Source organism: Primulina eburnea, chromosome 7, assembly GCF_022965805.1.
Source record: "Primulina eburnea isolate SZY01 chromosome 7, ASM2296580v1, whole genome shotgun sequence".
In the NCBI taxonomy this organism is placed as follows: domain Eukaryota; kingdom Viridiplantae; phylum Streptophyta; class Magnoliopsida; order Lamiales; family Gesneriaceae; genus Primulina; species Primulina eburnea.
In genome coordinates this window covers 18,980,044-18,997,785 of record NC_133107.1, presented here as the reverse complement: position 1 = coordinate 18,997,785, position 17,742 = coordinate 18,980,044, and the positions used below count along the sequence as shown (strand labels likewise).

At 37.5% G+C, this 17,742-nt stretch overlaps 1 protein-coding gene across 1 annotated transcript; it reads right to left on the bottom strand.

Moving 5' to 3' along the window:
* Nucleotides 1-15,683: 15,683 nt before the first annotated feature.
* LOC140835761 (uncharacterized) lies at nucleotides 15,684-16,271 on the bottom strand. Its single transcript, XM_073201170.1, has one exon. It carries the CDS (start codon nucleotides 16,269-16,271, stop codon nucleotides 15,684-15,686), a length of 588 nt encoding a protein of 195 aa, XP_073057271.1.
* Between the last annotated feature and the right edge of the window lie 1,471 nt (nucleotides 16,272-17,742).

Here is a 17,742-nt window from a genome sequence, read left to right as displayed (position 1 = left end):
TGGCCACTGGAATGATCCACGACAGCAAAGAATAGCAACGTCCCACGCATGCAATTTTTGCTCTCGGTCGGAAGCGTGGTCACGTTGCTGGTGTTGTTTTAATTGTGGCTGGCCTAGGGCCCTTAGCCATGGTTCAGACCACACCCTAGGATGTTGGGAAGAGGCTCTGGTCAGTGGTTCAAGCCCCAAGGGCTGTTATCCTTGCAAACGACGCCTGCAAGCGAAAGCGCTGCTGTTGTATTTTTTTTACAGCAAGTTGGTGCTTTGGTTCAGAGTCTCGTTTGAGTTCTTGGTTGGCTTTTAGCCTATGGCCTTCAATTTTACAGTGCCCCATTGAGTTAGGAAGATTATGTTTTTGGCCGTTCGTGATTCGGTTAAGTTTAGAGGTCGTACAGAATTTATGGTGCAATGCGCCAAAATGACTCTCGAAAGAGCGTTTCATGTTTTTGGCCTTCATTCTACAAATTTCGAAGTACCGATATTTTAGGAGCATTATTCATCATTTTAGGTGTATTTTAATCATGACTAATGATGATTCGCTGTTGGTTCGAGTTGGCACGGAGTCATGATTAAACACTAAGTCATTGGGCGTAATTGTCTCGTTTTGGGGTTCAATTACAAAGTTGTGGTCAAGTTAAATCATTTGCATATTTTTCATGTTAAAGTTAGGTCGCAGCGAGCCTGGGAACGATCCAACCCATTCGGTAAAATTAATACAGGATATTTAATTATGTTATTTAATTATATTACATGCATAAAAATATAAAAGTTTATTTTTGAGATATATGCGATATTGCTTGTGGCCACTTCACTTCATGGGATAGCAGCTTATCATGGGATTATTATTTCATCCGGTGGTCACTGACCAGGTTCAGTTCATGTTCATGTATTGGTAGATCTCTACCGCCCAGTATACTGTGGTTTAGTCTGAATAGACGATTCAGTTCAGTTCAGTTCAGGGGCCACTTGCGTAGAACATATTCTCAACAGAAAATTATTATATGCTATTTCATGACAGGGCTCTATCGAGCAACATTTATTATTATTACTTGTTACTTATGATATATGCATGCTGAGTCTTTAGACTCACTAGACTTGATTGTTGTAGGTACTGATGAGGTCGGGACTGAGGGCGGGGACCAGTGAGCCATCTTGGGTCGGCAGTAGTAGTAACCCGAGGACCTCATTTATCAGTTTACTTATTATTTCTTTTTATGCAAACTCAGTTTATTACGATGAATTATTTTAAGTTATCGTTTTGAAAAATTATTTACTTCCGCTGCTATTTTGAATGATTAAACTTTTTATCAGTTATTTTTATGAATATGAATGAGTCATTTTAATTACTTAAGGAGAAAATTTAAAATTTTTTCGCAAATTTTCAAGTACGAATTACGGGCATTTACAGGTGGTATCAAGGCCTATGTTCTTTTAAAGGGTTGTACTACTACTGTCCACGAGAATCTCACGAAGTCACGTCTTCGGTCTATAAGTTTTACGTTTTCGCTTTTCTTTTAAAGCATGAAATATTTTAACAGCATGTTTTCATGAAATATTTTATGTTCAGATTTTGATTATTCAGTATTTATTTAAATTTAAAGAAATAATAGAGATTATTCATGTTAGTTACGTATGGGTTATGTATGGAACAGTATGCCTCCTAGACGCATTCTTGATCGTACGAGAGATGATGAGCATCGCCAGGAGGACAGGGAGGAACAGAGGCAATAGAGGAACGAACCTCCACCCCCTCCACCTGACATGAATGCCCAGATGCTAGCTGGAATGACTCAGTTCTTCGCACAGTTTGCAGGGAACAATGCTGTGACAGCCAGGCCGACAGGGCTCGAGGCTACTTATGAGAGGTTTATGAAGATGCGGCCGAAGGAGTTTTCAGGGACGACAGATCCCATGATTGCCAGATATTAACAGTAAAAGAGTTTGATTTACAGTTTATATCGTTTCATGTTTTCAGATTTGATACATGTTATTGATAATTGTTATATGCTTTTGTATTTGTTTATATGAAATGCATGTATACTTGGTTTATACTGGGAATTATATTATCACCGAAATTATCTGCTGTTGTTGTGTTTGTATGTGTGCATGACAACAAGTAGGACAAGATCAGGGTCGAGAAGAGGATGAGAGATCTAGTTTAGCGTGGAGATCCGGACCCACAATTAGAATTAGTTTCAGCACTAGATATGTAGTGGTAGAACCTTAGTTTGATATGAATGTATGTTGTACAAGACTTTTACTACACTCTTGATGTTTATATAAAATGGATTATCATATGTTCCGCACTTATATATTTAAAAAAAAATAGAGCCCAATTTATTTAATTGATCCATTTATTCCCAAAGACGATTAAGAAATGAATTAGCGTTTGGGTCCCAAATGGATTTTCATCCAGTACAACAGTATATTTTCGTAAACATTGTCCTCCATAGCTAGCTTCCTCGAAGCCACAGCTGACTGCAAGAACTCTTCTGCTAAGTCCGGCTGATTTGAAATTCCTCCAGTATCCATTGCTACTTCTTCAATCTATTTTATCTGCTAATATTCTTTTCAGTGATATTGTGAGTAACTCGTTTACTCATATTTATTGCCGAGTTCCAAGACATCTGAAGAGACGCAATCATCATTCCTGGAGATTCATCTTCTGAGGATAAGATTTCTTTTATAATTACGCATTATTATAACCGTTTTTTTTTCAGAATATAATATTCATTTATTTAGGGGGAATGTCAATACTTAATTGGTTAACTGATAAGACAATAGTCGGTACGTCTTCAACTGAAGAGATTCAGTTCTCAACTAAACACTCAGTTATTGACATAACTGATCTTATCAATAAGTTAACTGCTTAGCTATTAAGTATTCCATATTAAGTGATGTGACTATTAAAATCATGCATTTAATTAATGTCATTCGTTGATTAGTATCATGAAATGTAGCCCCATGTGGTCCATTAGACTTCTGTTCACATTTACACCACACGTACACGTGACTTTATCTTGGATTGACATGTGTCCACAAATTTTAACAGTCACAAATATATGTACTTGAACCCGCTTCATTTCAGTTTTTTCTACGCACATTACAACTTTCAGAGCAAATAAATCCTCAAAGCTTTTTCTCGCAAATATTCAACTATCAGCAATGGCAAACCAAGTCCCTGCTTACATTCTCAACGCCATAGCAATTGACCTTGAATCAGTCATGTTTGTCCAAGACGATGATGTCAAGGATGTCTTTCTCAAGCTTGAAGCTGCTGGACTGAAGAAATTTCTTGGATTATCATCCCAAGAAATCTATTCTAAAGAGATCAGGATCTCTATGCTAATGGTTTTATCTCTGCTAACGGCCAAATAACTACAACTGTCAACAACCATCTACTGATCATCGAAGAAAACTCTTTCAGCAATCTCTTCCAACTGTCGTCTGATGTCTTAGCTAATATTTCTGATGTCAAGACTTCTGATGTGGAGGATATGCAGACTCTCTTACTTGCTGATGGACGAAAAATCAAGGTTTCCAATCCTAAAGAACTGAAGCCAGAAATTCAGTTGTTGGCTGACATTGTGGCCAAAGGGCAACTCGCTAAAGCAGACTCGTTTGCTGCTTTAACCCTTGAGAAGTTTCAGGTTATGGATGCGATAATGGCTGGAAGAAGACTGAATTGGTCAGCCATTATCTTCACCATTCTCAAGAACATTTTTCAATCCTCAAAACAGACCAAGGGATTTGCAGTGCCACTCAGCTATTTGCTGAAAAACGACGGTTTGGTGGGTGAATCTTTTGTGAAGTCATCCAATTTCAAAATCTCCAATGCAAGAAATTTTCAGCTACCAAAGCTCAAGCTGGACATATCTTTTGAGCAATTCATTAAAGTAAAGAAGAAGATTGGGACACAGAAGGCTCTCATATCAGTCAAGAGAATCAAGAAAATAGCTAAGAAAAAGACAATCAAAAGGAAGCTAAGTGTCAGTGAGACTGATTCTGAGAAAAATCCTTCCCCAAAAGTCATAAAGAAGCACAGGACTCTCAAAACCAAACCAGCAGTTGTGTTGGAAACCATTCCAGCTGATAGATTGACACCAACTAGAGCTGAACAGCCATCAGTGCCATACCTTTGAGGGCAATTCCAGTTGAATCTTCAACTGAGATTCAGTTACCATCCACAACTTCTGAATCCAAGAAGATTATCACCGAATCTGGTGATAAGCAACAACTAGCAGGACTGGTTATAAGGGATAAAGTGGATGCAACAAAACAACTAGCAGGAGTGGTTATAAGGGATAAAGTGGATGCAACTGAATCAGGACTGAGTACCTCTCATGCGCTAACTGACCCGAAAGGAAAGGGGAAGATGATTGAATAGCCCCGACCGACAGACTCAATTCAGACTCATATTGACCTAATTTGGAAAAACGTCAATTATTTTTCTGAATCAAAGCTCAAGACTTACACTAAATGGGTCAGATTCAGAACTCAAATTTTTTCAGGCAATTGCAGAAGAAAGTTGTTCTGAAGAAATTCATTGCCTTGGAAACTACGGTCTTGAAGGTAGTCAAAGCTGCCTCGGTTGTTTAAGCACTAGAAAGGAAGGAATACTTCTTTGATCTGGTGCATGTCAAGAAACTTGCTCAACTGATCATTTAGCTACACCAGAATTATGATCCAACCGGTCCAACTACCTTCAATGACAGAGCTGTTCATGACCAGCCGGACACGGATCTAAGATCACTGCATATAAAGATCAAAAGCTGGGAAATGGATCTGAGTTAATTATTCCAGTAAATCCCCAAAGTACTTTATCTGAAGAGCAAGATGAACCATCAGTTCAACAAACAGAGCCATCCTAAGAACCAGTTACTGAAACAAATGAGCAAGTAACTACTCCTTCTTCAAAGGATGCTTCAATCTTTATACTCAGTTCCTCAATCTCCTACTGCAGATCTTCAACTCTACACTGAAGCTGAATTAACTTTGGAAAATATTGATGAAGTCATACAATTAGTTGCCACTGATATCCAGCTGAACATTATTTCTACGGTAACAGTTAAAGAACTGAGAGCAACTGAACAACCAGCCGCATAGGCAATTTGGCAAGAAACTGAAGAACCAGTTCAGGCACCTGCCATGACTGCACAAGAAGTTATACTTGAAACTGAAGTGGCTCAGTTGCACGAAGAACCAACTGAAGACGTACAAACTAAAGAGCCAACTACAGTATCAGTTGTTCAACTAACTGAAGAACTGATAACAGTATATGCTGATCTACAAACTGAAGAGCCTTCCAGCTCAACTGCTGCTCAGATTTTCATTCCTCCTCAGTAAACGTCAACAGAAAACTATACCAGAAGATGGCTCGGAAATGGATACTATTGCGACTGAATCATCTGATAGAGCCTTGGTAACTTTTAATCAAGAAGACAAGGAACATGAACCAAAATCCTATGGAGCTATGTCTCCTGAGATACCAACATTTACTGAATCTATGATCAAAGACCTTCAGTCCAACCTTCTCAGTATGAACTCATCCATTTCTAATATCAAGTCAACCCAACTACTGCACACCTTGAAGATTGATTCTATTAAGGAGATTACTATGAAGAATTTACAACAGGTCACAAGGGATGTTACTTCATTGTTTCTCTAAATAGATCAGTTGAGGAAGGACCGAGTGACAATTGAGACCCATTCCCAAGCTCAAGAAGTGTTCACAAACTGCATGGATTTCCTCCATAACGTGATCACCAAGAGAATGGATTTGTTGCAAGAAGATATAGTGAACGCATTATCAAATGTCATTTCGGAAGTCTGTGCTTTATCTAGTAGAGTTGACAGGTTTGACAAAAAGGGGGAAGAAGACAAAGAAGATGAAAAAGAGGATGATCAACAGAAGCTATCTAAGAAGAGACCTGGTCAACCAACTGATTAAGAACCAGCTGCCAGCAACAAATGAAAGAGATTCAGATCAGGTTAGAAGACAGTCCTCTTATTCTTATTCAATTGAAGAGTTTGGCAGATTTTTTAATTAGAAGATTCTTTTATTTTTTCATTCTCTGTACGAATATGTACACTGAAAGATGTGTCAATAAAAGATTATTTAATCTACAAAGTATTCAGCTTTATCAGTTCACGTTTTCTAAGTTCTGTAAAACACCTAAAAGGGGAAATTGTTGGACCTAATTTCGGAGTTTGACAAATTAAGCATGAAAATAATGAACAAATGATCAAGAAAACTAAAGGACACTGAACTGAAAGTTTCCTGAACCGAAGATTAATGTTTATCAAGGCAATCGAGATGATATAAGCTAACTAAGGTTTGTGCAGAACGATCAATTGAGAACTGATCAATTATTCAACCATTAGCTTATCATATCGGCTCATCAGCTTTACACGTCTTCAGTGAAAAGGTCGTAACCCAACAACCGACAGATTGTACGAAGAGCAGAAGGAACACTGCAATTCAGAAATGCTACAGTATACGACTGTCAGAGGAATGTTGACGTGGCTAACAACGGATATAAAAATTCAAAATAAATTCATTGTTTTCGTTGGAAGCAAAGCTTATAAATAGGGGAGAAGTGCAGCTGAGAAAATATCATTTATTCAATCAACCAAGTTATTACTCTGCCGAAATCTTCACAAGCTTTTTGTTCATATTCAAAAGATTTCAAAATCTCACACTTAGCATATACATTCATAGCATTCAAGGCTATACTTTGAGCTTCCAAGTACAAACAGCTTACTGTTGTATTATTTGATCTTATAGAGATCAGTTTTGCTAAGAAGTTTCATATCACTTGAGTACTGATAAACTCTATTGATACTAAGAGTTTCAGTCTTGGCAGTGATCAGTCCAAAGTGAAGTGGGTTTGTATGAATCGTTGTATAGATCAAAGTTTTTTAGTAAATATCATATCTTCGGGACAGAAGGGGTGACTGTAGGAGTGTTTGAAATTTCCGAACATCCATAAATCTTGTGTCTCTTATCTTCAGCTTTATTCTATCTGTCAGTTTCTATCTTGTGTCTATTAAACCATTTAGTTAGTCATTTTCTATTTTCCCTAAATTTGCATGCAATTTAGATTACATTATTGCTTTTTGGACCTAACAATTCCTCCCTCCTTTAAATGAAATTCCGTCCCTGAAATTAAAACTTACTGAATAACTATGGGTGGCTACTCCTCATGTCCCTCTCAGTTTCCCATGTAGCTTCCTCCTCCGAGTGATTTAGCCACTTGACTTTGACTATTTGAATAACTTTGTTTCGGAGCCTTCTGTTTTATCTACCTAGTATTTGTATAATTATTTTCTCGTATGACATGTTCGGAGTCAACTGCATATGTTCATAATTTAGTACGTGTGAAGGATTTATCATGTAATTTCGCAGCATCGAAATGTGGAAAACATTATGTACTCTAGCTACCATGGGTGGCAACGCCACTCTATAGGCTAATGTCTCAATCTTCTCTAAAATCTCGAACAAACCTATGAACCTCGGACTGAATTTGCTTTTCTTTCCAAATCTAATGATCGTTAATTGTTACTTTCGTATTAGGGGTCGATGGATCCATCTACATGTAACAACAGTACTGGACGGCGGGTACATCAGCGACACACTCACCCGTCAACTGAGCCTTGGCCTTACTTATTAACGTATCATCGTATTAGTCACAATTACTTCACTTCCTTCAACATTTCATATTCTCATTACTTTTTAAAAATAACCATGCATAAATCGTTTTTCTTTAAACCAAGCATATAACATATCTTTTAGCGTTAACGTTTCGTCATAAAATTCCATAAAAATTTACAATAATCATATTAACATATTTTACAGCTGCCTTGACGTTTAATATTTTCAGGTGTGAAATGATCGTTTTTTCCCTAGACGTAAAATTTCACGATTTTGACTTTTTCTTATTTCTGTTGACTTTAGACCATCCCAAATAATTATTTAAGCTTAGATAAATTTTCTGATATTTTTATTTAACTTAAATTCATGGTTTTTATTTATTCTTTAATTATAAATTCGTAATCTCGAATAAATTTGAACTTTAATATAAAATTATCAAATTTAAAGCATAGACTTTTATATTTAATTTACTCTCGTGAACCATGATTCAGCCCTCGTTGAACCAAGATCCAAAACTTAACCAATTTAAACCTAATTCTCGAACCCTAAGCTAAAACCCACGAGCCATCTTACGTTTTCCACTAGCCAAGCCCGAGACACCTTTAACCAACCCCTGACCAGACCCTCTAAGAACCCTCATGGACCCATTGTACCAACCCTAGCTCCCTGCAGCACCTGGTGCAAAGGACCCGAGCTGCGCGAGAAGTAGAACCACTAGGAATCTTCGATTTACCTGCTAGGACTCTAACCACCGAGCCAACCCCTGACCCAGCCCCTCGTGAACCTCAAGACCCTAGAGAACTAGTCTAGCCCAGCCCTGACCACCTTGGCCGAACCCTGTCCCCTTGAGCACAGCTGCACAACCCACGCGATTGCTCGGGAAGAGTCCTAGCTGATATGACTCCTTCCTGGCCGTTGTGCTCGAGTCCTAGCCTGGCTAGGACTCCTCTCCTGACCCAACCATGTCTCAGCCCAGCTCTGGTAGCGCCAAAGCCAAGCCATGGACCCTGGTTCCCTCAAAACCGAGCCTTAAAAATAAAACACATTATTTTGGTTCTAGCTTGGTTCGATTCATGTGCAGCATATCACGTGCCTCTTAGGACTCTTAGACTTGTGTAAAAACAACCCATCTTGATCCTTAATCATGGCAGCCCCTTCATGTAAACATATATCATGTTTGATTAAAAAATCATACTTTAAAACACATGTATATGGATAAAAACGAAATAATTTAAGAGGGAAACTTGTTTTTCATGCCAATCACAATTAAATACATATTATGGTGTGATAGATGAGAAAGGAATAATTGTGGCGTGCCTTTTCGTATATAACACTTGAAAACACATTGACGATGCGAAGAACGACGACGAGAACTCTAGGCTGAATATTCCTCGACAAAACTGAAGCTTTGCCTATTGAAAATGATCGTGTGTGCATGTGTTTTGATGGTCCTAGGAGTCTTGTCGTGTTGAGAGTGAGGGGGGCGTGCATATATATTTGAATGGGGTAGGGTGTTGGCCTTTATTATTTGATAAATAATAATTGTTCTAGCTTGGGCTCATTAGAATGCTATACTAGGCCCAATAAGCCCAATAGTGCATTTAAAAGTTATTGAGTTTATGAAAGTTCGTTAAATTATTAGTCGAGTTGTCAAAAAGTTCGTATTTTTTGTTGAAAATCAAATATTGATAAAAATTACGTCTCGGCGTATAAAATCACCTCAGAACTCCTTATTTTCAAAAATAACAAAAAGAGTCAACCTTATTTTAAATAATTTAAAAAAAGTATTAATAAAATTATTTTTAATTTTTCAGCCATTGGTCTCTGTTCCTCAATCACATCTCGAATAACCTTTAAAAATACAATTTCATGCATTCAAGTAGAAAAACTACTTTAAAATCATGTATACATAACAAACATAACCAGGTTAAGCAATTAAAATAATTTCCCATTTTCCTTAAATTAACATGCAGTTGGATTACGTCGTCTTATTTTTGGACCTTACAATTCCTCCATCCCTTAAATAAAATTTCAACCTTGAAATTAGAACTTACCGAATAGCTCTGGATAGCGACTCCTCAAATCCCTCTCTGTTTCCCAAGTAGCTTCTTCCTCCGAGTGATTCGACCACTTGACTTTGACCATTGGAATGACTTTGTTTCAGAGTCTTCTTTCTTGTTGCCTACCCAAGATTTGGACATGTCTTTCTTCATAAGTCATATTTGGGTCAATTGCATAGGTTCATGATTTAGTACATGTGATGGGTTCGACACATACTTTCGCAACATCGAGATATGAAACATATTGTGTACTCCAGATAGCATCGGTGGCAGTGCCAGTACTATATAGGCTAGTGTTCCAATCTTCTTCAAAATCTCAAACGTGCCTATGAATCTTGGACTAAGTTTTCCTTTCTTGCCATATCACATAACACCCTTCACATGTGATATTTTCACAAATATGTGGTCGCCTACTGCAAACTTTAGGTCTCTTTGTCTTTTGTCGGCATAACTTTTCTATCGGCTTTGTGCAGTCTTCATTCTATCTCGAGTTTTGACGACTAGCTCCGCTGTTTGCTTGATCAAGTCCGGACCAAACTCTCCTCTTTCACCGACCTCATCTCAATGAATAGGTGATCTACATTTCCTCGCATAAAGTGCCTCATAAGGGCCATCCTTATAGATGATTGATAGCAATTATGATAGGTAAACTCCACTAGAGGTAATTTTGGTTCCCAGCTTCATTGAAAATCAATAACACAAGCTTGAAGTAGATCATCCAAAATTTGAATAACTCTTTGACTGACCATCGGTTTGAGGATGGCATGTTATACTGAATAACAATTTGGTCCACATCGCTGCATGCAGACTCTTCTAGAAATATGACGTAATCTCGAATTTCTGTCAGAAACAAAAGATACAGGAATCTCATGCAGACGAACTATCTCTCGAATATACAACTTAGCATATTGTGTCATGGTGAATGTCGTCTTGATATATAGAAAATGTACTGATTTCGTAAGACGGTCCACTATCACTCATATAGCATTAAACCCCTTTATAGTCCTTGGTAATCCCACAACAAAATCCATGTTGATGTTTCTCATTTCCACTCGGGAATAGGAAGTGGCTTAAGCTTCCTCGCTGGCCTCTGATTCTCTACTTTTACTTGTTGACATGTCAAACACTCGAATACAAATCGCAGGATATCTCTCTTCATGCCCGGCCACCAATATAACAATCGCAGATCTTTGTACATCTTCGTGCTTCCAGGATGAATGGAATATAGCGTGTCATGAGCTTCCTTCATAATGAGCTCTCTCAAAGAGTCATCACTAGGAACTCATAAAAGATCTCGATATCGAACTATACCCTCCACCTAAGAATACAAATTCCGGCCCATGGCTTCATCCCTCAATCTCCACTTTTGCAATTGCTCATCATTAGACTGTCTCTCACGGGTTCTATCTCTCAAAGTCGACTGTACTGTCAAGGTGGCAAGATTAGGAGCCTCACCCCTATCATATACTGTAAGCTCAAACCGCTGAATCTTGGACTGCAGTGGTCTTTGAAGTGATAATTGAGTAATAACTGCTGCCTTTCGACTCAATGCGTCTGCCACTACATTAGCTTTTCCTGGATGGTAGCTAATCTCAAAGTCGTAGTCTTTCACCAATTCAATCCATCTTCGATGTCTCAAATTCAACTCTTTTGGGGTGAAGAAATATTTCAAACTTTTATGGTCGGTGAAAATCTTGCACTTCTCTCCCTATAAGTAATGTCTCCAAATATTCAGTGCAAAAACTACCGCTGAAAGCTCAAGATCATGAGTGGGATAGTTTTTCTCGTGAACTTTCAACTGTCTCAACGCCTAGGCTATAACTCGGTCATTTTTGCATCAGAACTGCGCCCAAACCAAGTTTAGAAGCATTGGTGTAAACAACATACTCTCCTTGCCCTGATGGTATAGATAACATTGATTCTGAAATCAAAGCTTGCTTTAACTTGTCAAAATTGTCTTGACACTCGGATCCCCATACAAACTTTGCATTATTCTTTGTCAAGGCGGTCATGGGTACCGCAATAGATGAGAATCCCTGAATAAACTTTCGATAATAGCCAGCTAGTCCCAAGAAACTTCGGATCTCGATTACACTCTTCGGTACTGGCCATTCTTTCAGTACCTCCACTTCACTCGGATCAAACTCGACTCCATCTCTAGAAATGATGTGGCCTAAGAACGCCACTCTATCAAGCCAAAACTCATAATTGTTGAACTTTTCATATAATTTCCTATCTTGTAGTACTTGCAGTGCTGTCCTCAAATATCGACTATGCTCTTCCTGATTCTTCGAATAGATAAAAATAGCATCAATGAAGACTATAACAAACTGATCCAGATACGGCTGAAATACGTGATTCATGAGATCCATGAAGATTGCTGGCTCATTGGTCAACCCGAATGGCATGACCATAACTCATAGTGCCCATATCGAGTCTTAAACGTTGGCTTATGAACATCGGACTCTTTCACCTTCAATTGATGGTATTCAAAACGAAGATCAATCTTCGAGAATATTGATGCTCCTTGTAACTGATCAAATAAGTCTTCAATTCTTGGCAGAGGATATTTATTCTTGATAGTGACTCTATTCAGCTCTCGATAATCGATACAAATTCGCATACTACCATCCTTCTTCTTCAAACAACACCGGTGCACCCCCCCCCCCCCGGAGAATAATTAGGGCGAATAAAACCCTTGTCTAGCAATTCTTGGATTCGATCTTTTAATTCTTTCATTTCAGCGGGTGCTAGATGATAAGGTGCTTTAGAAATAGGTGCAGTGCCCGACATCAACTCAATAAAATATTCCACCTCACGGTCAGGTGGAATGCCAGAAGCGTCCTCAGGAAAGACAATAGGAAAGTCTCTGACAATATCAACATCCTCTAACTTCTGACTGATAGGAGCATGTTCTGTAGTGACACATGCAAGAAAAGCTTGGCATCCTCGTCTCATAAGTTTTCTCGCACATAGACAAGAGATAATGTGCAGGCATTTGCTTGTTCCTCGCCGCCTAAAAAAAAACGATTTCCCACTAGGCGGTCGAATAGAAACTGATCTCTGACGAAAATATATCGAAGCTCCATTCGCTGATAACCAATCCATAACAAGTTTGATATCAAATTCAGGCATAGGGAGTACGATAAGATCTGTCCGAACCACATCTTTAAGTAAACTAATCTCCAGATTCTTCACAATACTAGACGTTATCATTTTGTCACCGGAAGGAATATAACTTTGAAACCCAATCTCATATCCTCAGGTTTAATATTCAGTCGCTTAACGAAAGTCTCGGATATGAAAGAGTGTGTAGCTCCCGAATCTAACAAGTATAGGTGGCTACACCTAGAATGAATATCCTCCATGTGGCGAAAACACTTTTAGATTTATTTGTGTTGAAGCTTAAAGAATTCGTATCAGTAATTTCCCCAAAATTTGTGAAGATGAGTGATTGGATCCTACTGTTCCTAAGAAAATTCAAAATTTCCCTCTTATAATTTCTGATTTATTACATTTTGACCCTTCAATTCTTCGAAATTTGCATTTTAGTACCCAGAAATTTTTCGAAAATTGCAAATTGACCCTTAAAATTTCGGAAATGTAGATTTTGGTCCCTTAAATTTCAGAAATTGCACTTTTGGTCCATACATTTTTGAAAATTACAATTTAGCCCTTTAAGTTTTCGAAATTTCCAATTTGATCCTCAAACTTTCGAAAATCACAATTTAGCCCCTAAATTTCGGTTAATTGCATTTCTTTCCTTATATTGTCAAAAATTTGCATTTTGGTCCTTACATTTTTGAGAATTTGCATATTAGTCTGTTGGAACATTTCATGTTCACAATCTTGACTTTGATGTTAACAAACTTGCTATTTTGTTTCTAATGATTTATCTTAGTGCGAAGGTAGCTGGAACTGATCAGGCTTCTAACTGATCAGTTAATCGAGGTAAAACTGAAGCTATCGAGACGTTAACTGAAGAGACCAACATATTGACCAAACTGACATATCAAATAAAAGTTTAACTTAATTTCTAGCTGATGGATGATTCAATAGAAGATCTTCAAAAGCCCGGCCAGCTGATGAAGAGTTCAACTGATGCAGAGCCCAGCTGATCAGTTCAACTGAAAGAGTGAAATCAGTTCAACTGACAAGTCAACTGATTTCACTAGCCCAACTGAGGATCAGTTCAGATGACCAGTTAGGAACATCAGTTAGGAATCATTCAGTTGGAGATCAAGACAAACTTATCTTAGTGGATTCCAGCTACACACAAAGATACAAACTTCTGTACAATCAAAGGTACAATAATGGATGTTGTAGTAAAGATTAAAGCCAAGAGATTCCTGAAGGCATGTCAGAAAAGTCAAGACACATATACCAAGGAATGCATTCAAAGCTGCAACGTTCTCATGTGATGAGTCTTGAAGTACGGTCTCAATGCCTCTATATATACAAGCTCCAGACCATCAGCAAAGACAACAAGAGAGAACACATACTAGAGTGTGTGAAGATAAAAAGAAAGGGCACGCTTATTTACTTATCAGCTTACAAGAAGCATTTTGCCTAGAGGGAACACTCAGTCATATCAGCTTAGTTTAGAAGCATATTTCTCTCAGTGTGTGAGAACACTTTCGGATAATTGCAGAGATCAGTTCTCACACACACACCACCACTCAAATACAGTCTTGCACAAAGACAATAAACTTGTGTATGTAGACTTTCTCATATAGACTTTAAACAAGTGTTGACTGGAAGGTGCTGCCTTCAGTCTAGTCTAAGAGTTCAATTAGGCATTAAGTAAGTCCTAAGCTGGGTGGGTTATTACACTTGTTGTAATTAATCAAAGTATTCTAGTGGATCCTACCCGAGGTGCTAGAAGGGGTGACGTAGGAGCAGTTGAAATCTCCGAACATCCATAAACATATCTTGTGTATTTAATTATTTAACTATTGTTTTCAAACTGATTTAACCAATAAGAGCCATAATTGAACTGATGAATGCAAAAACTAATATATTTATTTTTCAATTATTCAGTTACACAAGATATACAAAACATATCAGTGCTTCTTAACGAAGGATTATTTCGAGTGTTTTCCGCTTGATTCTATTCCAAACTCGATCTAATTCATCGGTGTATACATTCTTAGAACACAGGCTATTGCAGCTCTTGGAGAATATTTTGTTTGAATAACCTGAGGATGATCTGCAAACGATCCAACATAGTCCCTCCAAAATTTTGAAAATTCCTAGTCATGCCCTGGGTTTCTAATCTTCCTCAATTTAAGCCAAAACTTTCATTTCAAAATGATTACCTACTTGGCATACTTAAAGCTCAAAATTCAAGTTCAATTCTATAGTTTCCAATGTCATCCCTTAATTACAACTAAGATAGAGCATACAACCTAATTTCCTCTAGGTTATCATTAATCCCAAATCAATTCTAATAACTAATTTAACATTTTATGAAATAAAGGCAATATAAAAATGTTAAATAACTAGGTTACCGGTGATAAGGGTCATGTCTGCCTCCTCTTCTGCCTCCTCGGCATGCAAAACATAAGTTCGTCCCGCTGTAGGTGTTTTTTCTTTGGGCCATCCGCAGTCTTATGTCCTCCTTCTTTTCATAGGAAGCATCTGAAAGATCCCCACATGCACTTGCCGTAATGTAAGAGATTGCACTCCTTGCATGGTAGCTTCTCTGCAAGTTTTGGTGCTCCAGGTTGTGGTGGTTTTGGTGGTCCTGGCTTCTTTGCTTCACCTTGGGGCTTTTGTGGCCTTTGAGGTCTCAGAGGTCCCATGTATGGCTTTTTACTTGGCTGAGAATTCTACTGGTGTTGCTATCTTTTGCATTGCATCTCAAATTCAATGTCTTTCAAATATTGCTTGGCTTGAAATGCATAGATAATAGTAGCAGCAGCATGATCCAAGGGTCGCATCATCATCACGTCATGACATATGGTAGGTCATATACCATCCAGAAAGTGTCTAAGCTTCTCCGCCACATCCCTAGCAATAAGGGGTACAAATTGACAACACTTATCAAACTTCTTCACAAACTCAGCCACAGAAGTGTCTCCCTGACAGAGGGTCATAAATTCTTTATTCAATTGTCCTCGGACGTCAGAAGTAAAGTACTTCTCATAAAATATTTCCTTGAATCGAGCCCAAGTAAAAGTAGCGAGATTAATATTATGCTTAGCTCCTTCCCACCATAAAAAAGCATCATCCCTAAACATATATGTAGCACACCTCACATGATCAGCATCTCCCATATTCAAATAGCAAAAGTGCACCTCAAGTGCTCGAATCCAAGCCATAGTAGCAAATGAGACAGTGGTGCCAGAAAATTCCTTTGGCCCTAGCCTCTGGAATTGATCATAGATATCGTGTTGTGGCCTAGGAGCCAGCTGAAACTGCGGCTCAAAGAAACGAGCCATGCCCTCCAGTGCACGCGTAACAACATCCCCATTAGGAGGTGGGGGTGCATTAACATGACGATCCTCAACATTCTCTGTCTGCCTATCAGTACTAGGTGCGCGTCTAGGAGGCATTATATCTGAACATTTTTCTAATTTTAAACGTAACCAACATGAATTTAAATCTAAGTTTTATAATCATGCAACATATACTAATCCATTTTAGTAATTTTAAGCATATAAAACATATATTCTCATAAAGCTTTTAAAAATATGACATAAACATATAATTCATGTAATCATGCAGGTATCATCATAAAGATCGTATAAAGCATTTAAACATACAATTTTGAGGCTTGACGACTGAGCTTCCTGGCACTGACAGTTGCACAACCCTTTACAGGAACATTGTTCTGATACCAACTGAAATGTCCACTACTCGTTTTCTTTAAAATACACTAGAAAAAAGTTACTAATTTTTTTTATATATTCTATTAATTTCCTAGTCTCGGCTGAATTTTAAAATGCATAATTACATACACTAAAAATATTTTTGATACCATTTTAAAAATAAACAACCAACTATATTTGAAAATTAAAAAAAATAGTTCAAAGCATAAAATCGTCAAACGTTTGCAAATCCTAACTTAGCAACAAAGCTAAAACTAACAACCTCTCAAAAACCACTCAACAACATAATAAAAATCGTAAAAATATCTTTAACAAAACTTAAATTCATAAGTCATAATCATAATGCGGAAAATCTAGCGCTGGTCATCGGGTTATGTGCACCTTCAGTTCAGCAAGATCAACCATCAAGATCTCCACTACCATCAACATAATACTCACCTGCATCGATCACACCTAGTGAGTCTAAAGACTCAGCAAACCATAATCTTGATAACAAATAATACGTATACAATCACATGCAACGGTGAAAATACTTATACTTAAAATAAAATTTCATAATCATGCATAAACATAAAATATTTTCATATCATCATAAACATATTCATATTCATCATATACGTATACGTTTTTCTTTCGTTGAATTCATATTATTAATTGTAACTTTTGTATTAGGGGTCGATGGATCTATCAACATGTAACAACATTACTGGGCGGTGGGGACATCAGCGAAACTCTCACCCGTCAACTAAGCATTGGCCTTACTTATTATCATATCATTTTATCATCGCATTAGTCACAATTACTTCACTTCCTTCAATATTTCATATTCTCATCACTTTATAAAAATTAACCATGCATAAATCTTTTTTCTTTTAAACCAAGCATGCAACATATCTTTTAACGTTTCATCATAAAATTCCATGAACATTTAAAATAATCATATTAACATATTTTACAACATTCAGGACATTGCCACGACGTTTGATATAGGTGGATTTTACTTGTTTTCATGTCATGTTTTATCGCATTGTGTTGCATTTATCGTTTAGATTGCATTAATTTTGTCATATTTCAGAATAAATTATGTTTTATTATTAATCATGTGTCTCGGTGTGAAATGCAGGGGATTCATGCAAAAAATGAAGAAAAAAAAGAATTATTTTCGAAGGACTTCCGCCCGGGCGCAAATTCACAT